Source organism: Rhipicephalus microplus, chromosome 2 (genome assembly GCF_043290135.1).
Source record: "Rhipicephalus microplus isolate Deutch F79 chromosome 2, USDA_Rmic, whole genome shotgun sequence".
In the NCBI taxonomy this organism is placed as follows: domain Eukaryota; kingdom Metazoa; phylum Arthropoda; class Arachnida; order Ixodida; family Ixodidae; genus Rhipicephalus; species Rhipicephalus microplus.
In genome coordinates this window covers 231,564,274-231,579,380 of record NC_134701.1, presented here as the reverse complement: position 1 = coordinate 231,579,380, position 15,107 = coordinate 231,564,274, and the positions used below count along the sequence as shown (strand labels likewise).

The following is a 15,107-nucleotide window of genomic DNA, read 5'->3' as shown; positions in this document are numbered from 1 at the left end:
AGGGGACGGGGGGGGGTGCAGGGAAGCTGCTGCTTTTCCCCCTCCCTCCGAGAACATTCATTAGACAGGTTTAGTTGAACGTCCGCAGCAGCTGATACAGAAGCAGGCCTGCCATTGGAAATGACTGGCAGGCTGCATCTGTAGAGCTGCAGCGGGCGCCCAACTAAACCTGTTCGAAACAAACCGCGCAAGTTCCCCGCCTCCCCCTTCCTTCCTTCGAAGGAAATCGCTTGTCGTGAATGCCCCCCCCCTCCCCTTAGTAAATATCATCCCTTTTAGAGAGACGACGTATACAGAGTGAGTCGACTGTTTTTCACGGCATTCGTCATGGCAGGATATACGACACCTGCAGACACACGTTCGGCTACACAAAATACGCCGCCTCGCGGCGCAGTTCGAGGCGCCCTGTCTCACAACACCTATTCCAATGGCCCTGTCGTGTGTGCGGTGTTAAACGTCGTCGATGTCGGCGTCGTCGGTGGGTAAGGGTAAACCGCGGGGTCTTGCGAAGTGAACGCGAAAGGGGTGGGGGGCAACCTCGCTATACGTCGCGGCGATAACGAACCGTGCACGTGTCGCCACAACAACGCTGCACGCTCGACGAGTCACCCTTTCGCCGCGCTGTTAGCACGAAAACGCAGGTGTGCAAGCTGCTGTTTGCGGCAGCGTCAGCGCCCCCTCGACGCGTCGAGCATCGTGCTCTGGCAGGAACGAAATCAAACACGGAGCACGTGAAGAACTACGACAGCGAGGACTTCGTTGGGCGCTGTCCTTGTTATTTCTCTCTCTCTCTCTCTGTCTTCCAAAACCGTTCGTTCTCATCTGTGTCCGAGTATATACGTTACAGCGGAGCGCCGAACCTGCATTTTAACAGCCGTGTACGCGTGTTCACAGCTTCTCTTTGCAATGAGTCGTTTAAGCTCTCTTGCCAAATAGCAAGCAGTTTAGGACGTATTATGCAAGCTCCAGTAGCGCAGGAACCCGCCCATAATCCAAGCACGGCACGTAAAACGGCGCGCGTAAAACCGACGCGACAAAAGGTTACTCTATAGAAGCTCACAAACACGCACAGTGCTGGTTTTTGTCCTGTCTAGGCGCGCTGTTTGGTGGTTTCGCCAACTGACCCGCCAACAATGTGTGTTGCGTATGCAGCAGCTTTTCTTGGGGTGGGGGTGGGGGCACTTGCCAGTGACTAGCATTATTCGAGGAGAGCGTCCATTTCCATTATTTATTCACGATAACCACCGTTTCTGGTGTCAAAAAATGTGTGAAGGAGGTTAGAACTAGACCCTATAGCCTTCCCGCCCCTCCTATAACTACGCTCCTGCCATTCTAGACACGCACTGCGCAGAACAGCCTCTAAACGTTTATTAATAGAGGCTTCGCCCGGCGTGCAGAAAATAGCGTTTGTTAAAGGAGGCTCATCAATTTTCAGCCAGCCGCTGACGCCAGTAAGGAGATCGGCATCGACGTTGCTGGTTTAATTTCCGAACAGTCCAGAAGCATATACGCGGCTACTTTGTATGTACGTTGACCGTCTGGCAAGTTTGTTTTACGTACATAACTGAGATAGAGGGTGCAAGCATTCGCTTCTGTTCGCTTCAGTTGATCGTTCCAGTCATTTTTTTAATCCCCTTATCCATTTCCCCTATTTTCGAAAAAACCCCAACGCGCGTCTGTGGTTTCCCACAAACGGAAGGGTGGTAATGTTTCGCCTTCACGGATTATTTGGTTGCTTATATGTACACAGACACGGATCCAAGATGTACAAGTCCGTGCCGTCGGTCCCCATTTATTCGAACTGCTCGTAACTGACGTAGTAACTGACGAGTAACTTGAAACTCAAGTAACGCGCAAGTATAATCTCCTAACAGTCAGAATCAACGCCCGAAATCTCTGACGGATGTTTTCGTTGCTGTCAGCATCGTAGAAAAAAAAAACAGAGCGCAAAAATTGCAAAAGCGAATGACCGCTCGGTGATTGAACTTGAAAAAAAGGACAGCAAAGAGCTAATGACCTCGGTCGTTGACAGTCTGCAAAATTTACGTCGTTGTTCCACCTCTATTTCCACTTTGAGAACTGCGCAGCGTATACATCAGAAGATCAAACGGGAAGCGACACTTTTCAACTTTCTACGTTGTAAAAAAAACCCCCGGTGCGAACGAACGCATTTATATATAATGTCGTAAATCAACCAGATGCGAATGCTGATCTCATATTACAATGGGAAAAGGACGCAATCGTGTTAAGCCGTTTTTACAGGGAAACGACCTCGCATGCATCGTATAGAAGTTCATTATATACTCTCCCTTTGATTGTATTCTACATCGTTTGTTTAGGTGCTGGAAAAGTGTAGGTGTTTTAAGCACGCACGTTTAGCCTTTCCATTTTCTCTTAATTGATACAAGCGTTCAAACTGAAGGCGGCAGAACTTCGAATTTCGCGCCATATACTGTAATTGTGGTGACGTTATATACTGAACCACGATGGGTATTGCGCGCTGAGAGTGCTTTTATATAGCAGTTGGCAAGTCAACTATTTCCAACAATTAGTTTTTTAAGTAAAAAGAAAAGAAATTCATTGCTTTCAACAAGATGACAAAATTCATAACGTCCGCCATGGGGCTCAACGCGACGAAACTTCATGTTAGCGCTTGCTTGCACAACTTTTGTTTTTGACTTCCTCTAGCTAACGATGAGGCTCAGTTGGCTTTGATATTTAAGTATCATGCCCGAAGCGGTCGCCTATACACTTGGAGGGTTACTTTGCTTGGTGCCCAATGCGCGACAAACTAACGAAGATGCATCGTACACATACAGAATAAGTGGGCTCTTTAGTACCGGCGTCACTGCAGTTTGCATACCGATTACGCCATTTCTTTCCGTCCGTGATCCGTTCCCCCTGCCAGTCGCATATAACATCACATACGAGATCAACGTCGTTCGTGGGTAGCGAATCGCGAGTGATATTTTTCACTGAAGGTTGGATCCTTGCGAAATTTTCGGCCATGCATGACGCTGCACGTATACAGAGATCTGGCCGATGGCAAACAGCAGTTCAGACTTGACTTAGCGAATTCGGCCCGGTCTTTTACTGCTTGTGTCTGAAGCGCGTATTATTGGAAACGCTTGTAAACAGAGAAGATTCCGTCTTGTATGTGAGTAAACGTTATGTGGAGACGGAAGTGTTTGTTATATAGTTGCCTAATGATGTTCCGGCTAACGAATTCCGGTAATGTGAAAGGAATATTAGGAGCTTGATGTAACTTCGAGAGGTCACTTGTTTACAGAAAGGCAGGGACATGAGAAAAACAGCAACCATAAATGTACGAATAGCGGCAGGCGCCTAAGCAGACAAAAGGACCGGTACTTCTAGTGTCTAAGTAGCACGGAGGGCTTGCTAATGCATGACACCTGTTCGCGTCGCGCTCGTGTCCTTCGTGTCCTTCTTGTCGCTTTGTCGTCGTTCTGTTCTCACGCTATAACTATCGTCATGTCATACCAACAAGCCCAAGCTGACACACGTCTACGTAGCAGTTGAGCCGCATGTGTGTATACTTTATTAACCTTCGCGACTCAGTCGAGGTCGCGGCGAACGGTGTTTCGGAAACAAGCGAGGTCACCGAACTCAACTTCGTCGTCACCTGCCTTTGCATAAGCTGCCCGCCAATGCCGCCTCGCTGTTTCAAACGGCTCGGATGTGGCGTACATCCGCCGAATATTTATGCCGCTTTCGCTTGCACCTCTTTATTATTCCGTAGAAAAGAATGCGCGGCACGCTTTGTCGAGGGTCGTGCGCATCTGAAATGCTCGTGTGGTCGACCTTCCGCTGCGCGGTACGCAGGAATTGTTTTGTTGTTGTTGTTGTTCGTGCGCGTTGTTTATAGTGATATCCGTGCTTTTCGAGCAGCCATTATTGCATTTCGTAACGCCCGTTGGCAGTACTGCGTTGTTAGCTCTTTTGATATGTTTTGGTTTTGATAGTATAGCGTTGTGTGAGGTGGAGACTAAAGTATATACCACGTGACCTGACACCATGATAATGGCGGTTTCTTTTTTGGAGTTCTCTATAGATGGAGACAGAGCGGCTTTAAACCGTGGCCCCATCTATAGAGGACGGTCGTGCTTTGAACTCGGCAAGTTAAGGGCGATTTCTATTTCGCCAGGGAAGCTTCCTGGTGAGTTATAACTCAGATCCGATCAAGGTAGACATTAAAGCCTGTGTTGGCGAAACGGCGTTTACTCTGAGTTCTTGTTTTCAAAAGCAGACTGACCATCTGTGACGTACATAATATATATCACTATAGTGCTTAACAAACAACCATTTTGCTTACGAACGAATTTGAGCAAATTCTGCTTTATGTTCGACGACTGTGTTTTCTATATATGCAAAACTCATGCACGAAAAAAACAAAACAAGATTCATATCGTCGTTTTCCCCCTTCCCCTCATTTCGTTGTGTCAGTGTTTCCGTTCGCTAGGTGTTGTGTGTTTTTTTTTCCCTCAATACACACGTAAATTCTCTTCTGCCATCTACATGCGTCCGCTCGAGACGGAGCGCACGAAAGAGCCTTTCCTTCATGAAAGGCTAAACCGATTTGACCGATCGTGCATGAGCGGCGCGGCAAGACCGATCACCACTCAAACAAGAAAGGATAGACTGCCGCGGAGAAATCGAGCACGGCGGTCGCTTGATCTCATAACGGGCCGGCACGGCGCATCACGTTCAGACGCCGCGAGCCTGATGGTTCCGCAGCCAGCAGACGCGCGTGCTTTTGTACTGCGAGAAGAAAGAAAGTATAGGAGTATAGAGGGGTGGCCTTTCGACTGCGATCGTCGGAATAAGCGAACTCCGTATTACAATGTATTATGTACGATACGACGCGTTTGTCGTTTCGCAACGAGACGCCCTGGAACGCAATTCGTTTGCGCATACAGATGCATGGTGGCCGCTTTTTCATGGCCGACCTCGAGGAGAACGACAACGCGGCGCTTTATGCGCGCAGGTGCTGTGACGTCGCGCGGCGGAACCGGGAGACAGGCTCATTGGTCCCGAAGCACTTGGGCCATCGCCCCTAATGTGCTGCTGTCATCTCCCCCTGCCATCGCGGCGACTTCGTGGTTGTTGAGGCAGGCATTACTTCATACGCGGAAATGACCGCCCAGACAAAGCCTTCCCCCCCTCCCTTCCGTTCGCTCAGTGGAGAAAACGCGGTAAACAAACGAACCGAAAAAGAAACGCGCTCTCTGTGTGAAAAGAATACGGGGTGGTTTTAAAGAAAGCGCTGATAAGAAAGAAAAAAAAAAGGACAGAAACATTCCTCTTCCTTACTGCTTCCTGTAGAAACAGAAAAATAAGATGGGGAGGAGGAGGGGAAGCGAAGGAAAATCAGCTGTTGTGCAACGGGACCTTCTTTTTCTGGGACCGCTAGATTACGACACGTGCGTTGTTCCGGTTTGTTACGCGCTCTCCCGCTCGCTCTAACGCACTTCGAAGAGATGCACTCCTTTGTGTACTAAAAAAAGGGGGGGGACTGCCCCCCCCCCCTTTTTTTAGTAACCCCCCGCCCCCCTCGACGTCTTTTGCAACTATGTCCCGCTGCTTTGTCAAAGGCTTTTTTTGTACCCTCCCGCGACATAACATCGTCTTCCCGAACTTAAGACGAAAGCCCTTTTCTATTGTGAATATTCTCGCCACTCAAGGCGCCGCCCCCACCATGTTGGGGACTCGAGTGCCGCCCGGAGCGCGATCCACTTTTACGAGAGGGTCGACACCGCGGGGCGAGATAGAAAAGGTTTCGCAAAGAAGGAGGTTACGCCACAGCGGGGCTGACTGCTGCGGTAGGGCTTGGAAATGTCCCAAGCGAAGAGGGCGACGCAACGCGAGTGACTCACATGCCCCCATCCCCTCCTCCGCTTCTACATTTCCCCAGGGACCCCAGCGGCATAGCGCACGGGGGGGAATAATGCGCCGACCACCACCGTCAAACTCCACTCCCGTTCCGAGTTCCTTTAAATACTTCGCTGGCCGATTCCACTCTCCCTTTCAGACCTTCACCGCGGTAACATGTTACTCGCCCTCGTCTTCTGGCACCCACCCACATTCTCTCCTTGGCCTTTGAATCTCGTCTTGTGCTCCCCCACCACTTATTTACGATGCAAATTTCTCACTCCCCCACCTATCCTCGCAGAAAGGGAATGGCTGATATCTGACTCTTTCCCCCTCTCGTAAAGTTTGCAGGACGATGGTCGTATCCCTGCTCGCCCCCGCCATAATCTTTTATTTCTATAGTGGCGGGAGGCAAAAGCATTCCTGCGTATCGACGAACAGCGGAGGTGTTGTTGCCGAATTCCTTTCCCGCTGTCCTCGGTCGCCCCTGCACCCACGTTTCCAATATCAGCCTGTAGCAGCTTCGTCATCTTTTGGCCTTTTAACCCCCCCCCCCCCCCCGCTCCTTCTCCCTACGCTTTCGCTTCCACTTAGTCATCTCCTTTTCTGTCGGTTTCGTTTTCCTCTCGCGACGAAAGAAGCAAGAGCGCGCCCACACGAGCAGCGAGCGAGCCTCTCGCTTCTTCAACGCCTCTCTGTTTTCACTTCTCGTTCCCCTTCCCGGGTGGAGCTTCTCTTTATTTGCTTGCTTTCTATTCTTCCGCACCCTCTTTTTCTCCCGTTGCTGGCGATTCTCTCGGCCTGTTATAACTTATAGCGTTCGCAGCAGTTCTTTTACATACTTAGCCCTTTCTTCAAACCTCCACGCTGGCGACGGCACCAGTCACCCGTATGCAACAGTCGAACCAGTTCACGTCATCTCCGTTCCTTGTATGTCTTCCACGAGGGCGCCTATCTATCTTTCCAGTAGCTTTCTTTTTTTCATCTCCCTCTCTCGGGTGTTCCCTTCTTCGAGCCCTCCAATCCCTGGTCTTCCTCGTTCGAGTCTTGCAAGTTGCCACACACGCACCTCTCTTCCGCACCCTTTCTCTTTCCACCCTCTCTTGTTTTCATCTGTCGACGTTAGCGCTGTTGGCACTCCGGGCGGACCCAGCCGCAGCGTCGGAGCTGCAGCCTTTTCTCCACTACAATGGAGAACCTTGAGCCGGATGATATTGGAGCAGCGGGCCAAGATGAAGAAAGAGAGAGACAGATGGAAAAGGCAGGGGGGAGGGGCGGTGTGCGGCCAGTAATGTGCCCGTTCTGTTGCGGAAGCTCGGCTTGTAGCAGGCTCGCGGCCTGCTTCTTTTATCTCTGCGGGCGTCGCCTGACGGCACTGGCTTGTTAACGCTGCATATGCTATACGCAGTGCTAGCGAACGTGATACCATATACGTACCCCCATATCTGCTTCTCGAGCAAGCGCGTCGAACCGAGCTCGTTCCGATTCGAACTGCCCGTTTCGCTTTTGGATACTGTTTATTGTTTTTCGTTTTCCATCCCGTTCCTGCAGCGCTTCCTCGCCATCTGGCTTGTTTCAAATTCCTTCGCGCGATGAGAAATGACAGACTTTTTTTTTTTTATCCGCGCTGTTGAACATTACAGTAATGGCGTCTTCCTCTGCGGGAACGACTGCTCGCCCCCATGCATGACTCGATCTTAATACGTGCATGTGCCCGAGTCTGCGCGAAGGCGCTTCATAGAGCGAGGAAGAAATACCCGGAAGCTGACCAAACGGTGGAGCAGTTAAGCAGTTATACAACCTCAAAACTGGGGTATGCCATTACTCCCGTCTTTGTTCACTTGCGTCCTTTCGTGTCTGGCACGCCGAGGAAAAGAACACCAATGTCGTCTGAGTTAGCACTTATGACGAGGAAGGTATTAGCTACGTACTAAAGAAGGCGAATCGGTTGACGCAAAACACGGAAACGTCAGTGCATCGAGATCCGCATTGCGATGTTGGGTAAAGGAAAACATCCGTGAATGACGGTAGCAGCATATGATAATGCATAGTCTCTCCGCAGACACTGTCAGAGTTATCTGGCATTATAAACAGCAAAGTCGCAGATATAAGCGTAAAGAGAGAAATGAAAAACAGGGAGGATAAACTAGGACTGAAGCTGTTCACCTACATGCTCTGCATAGAAGTATATACAGTGTGGTGTAAATTTTAACGAAGTCTTTGTTGAACATACCGACGTATAGCGAAAGTTATCCGCGCTCTATGACAGGTGGTGACTTCATCAGTCCCGCACAATTCAGGAATGGCTGCCGCGCGGGAATAGCTGACGTTACGTGTATTGATTGTACTTTGTCGTTTCAATCATTAACTCGTGCGTGGTTTTGTTAAAGAAAACGTCGGTCACGATAAGTACCGCTGCACCTCGCGTGGGCTTCGGGAACACTTAAACACAGAACTTCTGTATCATTCTGTTCAACTCAACTATATGATATGTAGTTGTGGAAATGTCACAATATTCTGTAAAATATATATATATAATCCACCTTGACGTTTTCGCTTGTATACTACACATATATAGGGATATGCGTCCGTTGAAAGAAGCCTTGGCCGCTGCCCGATGAGCAAATGTCTGTTAAAAAAGAAAAAAAAAGACAACGAGCAGCATTTGCGTTACCGTGCATAGCTCGCGATTGCGACAAGATAGCGGCACCTCGCTCTAGGCGACGCGTTTTGACACGTTCACTTTCACTCCACGGGAGCTGCAGAGCACCGGGATATCCGCTCGACTCACAATAACACACCGCCTCGTCCGAGCGACGTGAAGGGAAGACAAAGCAGGGAAAAAAACAAAAAAGAAAGGAGAAAAGAAAGAGGCGGCGATAAGCCGGAGATCCGCTTGCGTTTGCGGCCCGTTTGCGGTTTTCAGGCTCGGAAGAGCGAAGCGATAAGCTCGTGCGGCGGCTCTTATCTCTTCCCGCAACTCGCTGATGTGGTCAGCGAGCGGTCAGTGCCGGCTGCGACGAGAGAGGTGAACGCAAGGACAGGAGGAAGTGTATACATAACATCTCGACGGCTATTCACCGCGCACCCGGCCGCGGCGCATTGGCGACCGCTCTGAGTTTCGTGCTATCAGACTTTCTCTATTACATTTCGCTTCGATGATAACCTGTTTACGTTCGAATGCCGGGGCGTTCGCACATGGGCTCAGTAATAAAGATGTATGCTGCACGTCGTCTTGCACGTTTCACCGGATTGCGTCGCGGAAACCATTCCCAGCAGCGGCGCACGCGTGTAATCGTAGTCTCTGCAGGGTGTTCAACGTTTTGTCATATCACATCCTTTACCTGTTGTCCATCGGTTAGCTTAACTGCTCTAAACATACCGTGGCGCTGGCGTATTGTGTCGAGTGTCTGCCGGTTGCTTCGGCGATGGCCTGAAATGCCGGAGTTCGTAAGATATGGGCAATGTTTTACTGACATGTCGAAATAACGTAAAAGCGTCGTGATATATGGCATCCCGGGATGTCGTTGCCACAACGACATGATGAAAACGATAGTCCAGTAGGCTACACATTCAACGCCATCCCTTATCAGCAGCGATTTATCGATCAGATGAGCAGGGACCTCCATGTATAACAGTGCGCGCATGACTGATTTATGCATTGCGGTGCGAGCTATACACAATGTCAGCGAAGAAAAATATGCGCGACGACGCCTATGCGTCATATAAAAAATGGCAGGAAAATAAGCAACAGCGTCGCTTTAAGGTCATCCAAGGCCGATGTTAGTGGCGTGACACGTGCGTGTTTGGCGTATATCTGTGTATGACCTTCTGGTTTTAAAAAAGACAAAAAACTCTCTCTCTCTCTCTCTCTCTCTCTGTGTGTGTGTGTGTGTGTGTGTGTGTGTGTGTGTGTGTGTGTGTGTGTGTGTGTGTGTGTGTGTGTGTGTGTTGCGTCGAACTTTATATATACACCCGCAGGTCGCGGGATCAAAGCCGGCTGCGGCGGCTGCAGTTTCGGTCGGTAGGTGAAAATGCTGTCCGTACATGTGCTCAGATTTGGGTGCACGTTAAAGAACCCAATGTGGTCAAAGTTTACGGAGCGCTGCTTTCTCATGATCATATGGTGAATTAGGGTCGTTAAACCTCACATAATATGATGAGATTTATATACAGTGATACGAATAAAGTAATATAACTAAATAACGAAGAATGTGGTGCATTTGTGCAACATTTTATCGTCGTTATCGACTTCAGTACAAATCAATACACACACCACGTATGCTATATACCTTATCTTTCACGTGAACTTTCGTCGACGTGCCCCTCGCTCCCTCTTTTCTTGTTTTAGCGTCCTTTTCTTTTCAGCGTGCTTACTTGCAGGTCACTATCTGGTTTTTCGCAATGATCAGTGCTTTAACTCTTTGCATGTTCGCGGTTTTGTGCAGCATCCTATAACCCAGCCAAGTCGACAGAACCGCGCGGGGCGAGAGATAAGGCTAATGTTTGCCTGGGTAGCATGCTGTGTAACCGGAAGCTTGGCGAACAGAGATAACAAGCTACGGTGCGTAAAAAATAAAAAAAGCAAAGAAAGATAACCGACAGCTTTGTTATAGTTGTTGCACAAAGCAATGAGAACACTCCGCTGCTTTAGAATTCGCGGGTTAAGGCTGTATACAAGTGAGTTCACTTTGAATTGTTTCAGCGCCTGAAACTTCTTTCTTGTTTTACCTCTCCTTTATACCTCTGATACAGATCACTGATGTGTATCGCCAACTGGTGGTCATCCTTTTCACATAAATTGTTTCCATGACGCAATGGCAATGACAAGAGAACAGCGAAACGGTCTCTCTCCCATTCATACAACTCCTCCCCCTCTTCTAAAAGCCGCTAAATTGAGGCCTACAACCCCCACCAACGGCCCGCGACCCCGCCCCTGCCGCCAGTGCCCCAAAGAAAACAAAGCAACAGCGCGTTATCGCCATTAATTTATTTTATTGTTGCCATGGTAGTAGCTCGTGCTAACGAGGGTGCGTTGACCTTTCACGGTTGCTGCTTTTGCTTTCTTTTCTAATTCCTTGAGCCGATACTTCAGTTCTCAGAACTGAATTCCTTTAGTTCTGAAAGCTGCTAAACGTATACATAGGTGTTTCACCCCGTCGGTCGTTGTTTTGTTTAGGTGTACATTAGCGTAGCGTTGGCGTGGTCGCCCCCTGGCGAGCTGCTGCGCATGTTTGGTGTGATCGCCCGATGAGTGGCGCGCTTATGAAGAACGGTGACGACAGCAAACACGGACGTGCAGTCATGGCCTCCCGCCGTCCTCCCGCCGTCTCGCAATCTCGGAGGCCATTGTGAAGTGGACCCGAGCTCCGCGCAAGTCACGTATACCTTCATAGAGAGGAGTGGCTCGTGTAATTTTTTTTTTAATTTGGAGATGTCTTCCTCGGCCATTACCTCCGACACTCTGTAACTATACACAAAGCGAACGCTTCTCGCCGATCTTAAGCTACCGCATTTACTCGCCTATTATCAGCAAGGGTTTCTCCGCTGGCTAATACTGGCTGGTGGCTATAGCGTTGTTAACTATTGTCAACTGTCGTATAGCACTGCTAAATTACTATTAGATTCGGACAACGTCGATTATATGCTGATGTACAGCAACACTGTACTTCATTCCATCTCATTACTATAATCGAGTTGTCGTCAACAGAGTTTTTTAATGCGTATCCTCTTATGGAAAACTACGACGCTGCCGGTTTTTTTCCGCGCCTTCGTCCGTGGTTGCATGCACGCTCAGCCACCGTCGTATATAGCTACCCACATGTGACCGTGGTGTGCGTGCGTTCATTATTAACGAAGGGGGGGGGGGGGGAGGGCTTTTTGGGAGGCGCGCCCTCGTTTCATCGGGTGTCGCACGCTCGGATGAGTAATCGCGCTTGAGCCGCATGCACTAGCGCTTTCGCGCTTCCAAAGCGTTGCGAAGAAACAAAGAGAACGAAAGAAAACCAACAGGTTCGCACCTTTCCAGGTTATGCATGAGTAGCTGGACGCACGCGCTGGCCGGGTATAGCTATAAATTCAGGCCTCAGGTATGAAATAGATACACAGATAGATAGATAGATAGATAGATAGATAGATAGATAGATAGATAGATAGATAGATAGATAGATAGATAGATAGATAGATAGATAGATAGATAGATAGATAGATAGATTTTCCATATGGCTGATCATTAGTGAGCCAGTGTAAGTGCTGTAGGGCCACACCTACATTTCTTTTTGTTTTGCTTTCTTTTTCATAAATTTTTTGTTTACGCACTCCCCCCCGACAATGTCTGAAAACAGGGCGGCCTCACTATCGAGCCTTTGGAAGATAGGACGCCACCCGGCATGGTATATAGTGGATATATGGTGCTTGACTAATGACCGAGAGGTGTTCCGGCAGCGGCGGCCGCATCTCGATGTTGGTGCTTAGACTTCTATAGGTGCATGTTGGAGGTCCCGATATGGTCGAAATTTCCGCAACTCTTTATTATACGGCATCTCTCATAGTCATGTGGTTTCGGGCCGTAAGACTCGAACAGTTAATAGCGGGCGCCAACTTTAAAGGACGCCATACATTGCACATGTGCACTGCCGTCGATGGCTTATATATAATGGTGTAGTATAGTACTTCAGATGCACGTATTATATATTGTGTACATCGATACACTATCAACTGAGTACCGCTGCGTGGAGGTCTTCTCATATATGAGAAGACCTCCACGCAGCGGTACTATTCGTTGGTATAGCAACGAATAGTTCTTGGATACGGTGCCTATACGTGGTGTCGCTTAGAGGCTTTGCCGATTGCTATTTTTCTAGTCTCTGTGGTGTGACTGTGTCTTACGAATATTAAACGCCCTTGTACGTGCCACTTGTACACGTCCGGGAAGTCGAATTTCCCTGTCTTGCATGTCAATATCGTCATCTTCGTTAGATCCGTGGCCTCTGTTTGCTCATATACACGTTTTCCTGTATAATCGTCTTTAGCTGGCTGTGTTGGTCAAGAAGAATGAAAACAAATAAAAGGGCAATTCAGAAGGGCGATGACTGACCGCACGTGCTCAGTTCCGCAAGCCGTCACAGCAGTTAAAGGATAAGCGTAAAGCAACCATTCAAAGTTCACTGAACATAAGCTTCCAAACAGGTCCTTGACGAACCAAGAGCCAGTATACTTGTGTGCTTCCGTATATATATGTTGTATGTGGATGCCATTTGGACAAAAGAGATGACAATATTGATTGATGGGGTTGTACGTCCAAAATTTACGATATGATTATGAGCGGACCCGTTTAGTGGAGGTCCCGGCAAGTTTCAGCCATCTGGTGTTCTTTAACGAGCACTGTCATCGCAATATACACGGTCCTCCACAATTTCACCTCCACCAATGTTCAGCTGCCGCGCCCGGCGGGATTCGATCCCGCGACCTTCGATTCCGCAGCCGAGAACCAACTACATAGAAATCCGCGGCGGGTGGACTAGAGAGTATACCTAGCGGGTCTTGTGAGCATTATTTCAGCATTCGGTTCTATAGTATAGAGGACAGTTCTGTACAGCACAGTACCCCCATCCACGTGTTTTTCTTGCTCTTTGATTATTATATGTCATGATGACCACTGCGCCGCATATGATTACGCGATGCTGAAAGGCGTAAAGCGAGTCTTACAATGGCGGCGGTCAAGTCTGCGACCTTGGTTCCCATTCCGCGGACGTCCGGGCGAGGTCACGCTTGTCCACCCACGAGTATAGGTCGCCGCGCGGTGAAGCCGCCTTGACGTTCGCACCCACCGCGCGGCGGCATTGGAGAGCCGTCCAGACGGAAAGATTATAGGGGACCGGCCGACAGAAACGCCGCGGTCTCATCGCCGTCGTCCTTCTTCCGCCGTGCTGCTTGCATAACCGCGCCGCTGCATGTGTGTGTAGTGTTTCCCCGCGGCCGCACAATGCTAAGTGTGCCTCCTATTTTCTCTCGATTGCAGCGGCCGCAAGAGGCGGCCCAGTGCCAGCGAGGACGCGGACACCATGGACGACTGCATGGCCGCCATGGTGCTCATGCGACTATCGTGCAGCCCGAAGTCTCCGCGGGTGCCCTCCGACGCTCCTGGTGAGTGCCTGTCACCCTCGCCTTCTTTTTCAGGACCCCCCCCCCATTTCACTCTCGTCATGCCTATCATGGCGTCGCACCGCAGGATCGCCATGAACATCGAGCCAGAACGGGCTCGCTGCGAAAGCTAACGTGTGTACCGTGGCCGTGGATTGAACCTTGTCCCTATGGTGGACATTGATTCGGATATGTGCTGAACGTGCTAGTTTCCGACAGTTCATAGAAGCTGATCAGCCCCGTGCCTTGTACGGTATACTGCTTATAATACCTGCTGGTTTGGGCTGCTGCTAATAGCCCCAGTTTTCATGCTGGAGTTTCGACAGGCATACAGTGTTCGTATTACGGGAATTATGATGCTATCATTCGACAGTTCTCAGCTAAACAATTCTGTATAGCAGCGTTTTCGCTTGACATACTCGGACTCAGACACGGACACTGTTGCAGTAGATCGAAGCAGTCGATACGCGCTGATGCATTTGGCCCTTTAAGGCAAAGGCAAAGCGTATTTATAGTTTCTATATACACACATCTTTCGCATTCTTTCTCCTTCTCTCTCTCTCTCTCTCCACGTGTCTCTTGGATTTTTCTTTTTTTTCGTTTAGCAGAAATATAGCTTTCCTTTTGTTTCGCGCTGCTTTGTCACGACCCTGTTTGCTCGTTCACCTGCAATGTGAAAAAGGGGCCTATGTATTGAGCAACATCGTTTAGGTATACACAGCACGATCCGCGCCATTGGTATTCAAGGCGCGTACAGATACAAACGACCGAGGAACGCCGCAGCACCTATTGGTTGTGGGCTGAAGAAACAAGCAAAAAAAGAAGCAATGTACGTGGACACAAAGGCACAGAGAGACACAGATACGAGGTAAAGGCCTCCCATAAGTGTTTATATATGTGCGCCTGCGCTCGATGACCGCGCCGCATACTGACGCGGCTAACAGGTCAAAAGCGTGGTGTCGCGCGAAGCAACAAGGTCGTTTAATCGCGCGCCCCTTTCGGCTGGCGTAGAGCGCACAAGACGCAACAGCAGCCATCTGCACCAACGCGCCGCATGGAAAGGTCGTGATTCTGTA

The 15,107-nt window shown here is 49.4% G+C and overlaps 1 protein-coding gene across 1 annotated transcript in view; it reads left to right on the top strand.

Annotated features, from left to right (window-relative positions):
* Positions 1–15,107, top strand: part of Glut4EF (Glucose transporter 4 enhancer factor) — a 106,302-nt gene that overhangs the window by 11,775 nt on the left and 79,420 nt on the right. Inside the window, exon 2 of the mRNA XM_037421416.2 lies at positions 13,910–14,034. Coding sequence (XP_037277313.1) covers positions 13,910–14,034 — 125 coding nt within the window. The remainder of the gene's footprint in view (positions 1–13,909; positions 14,035–15,107) is intronic.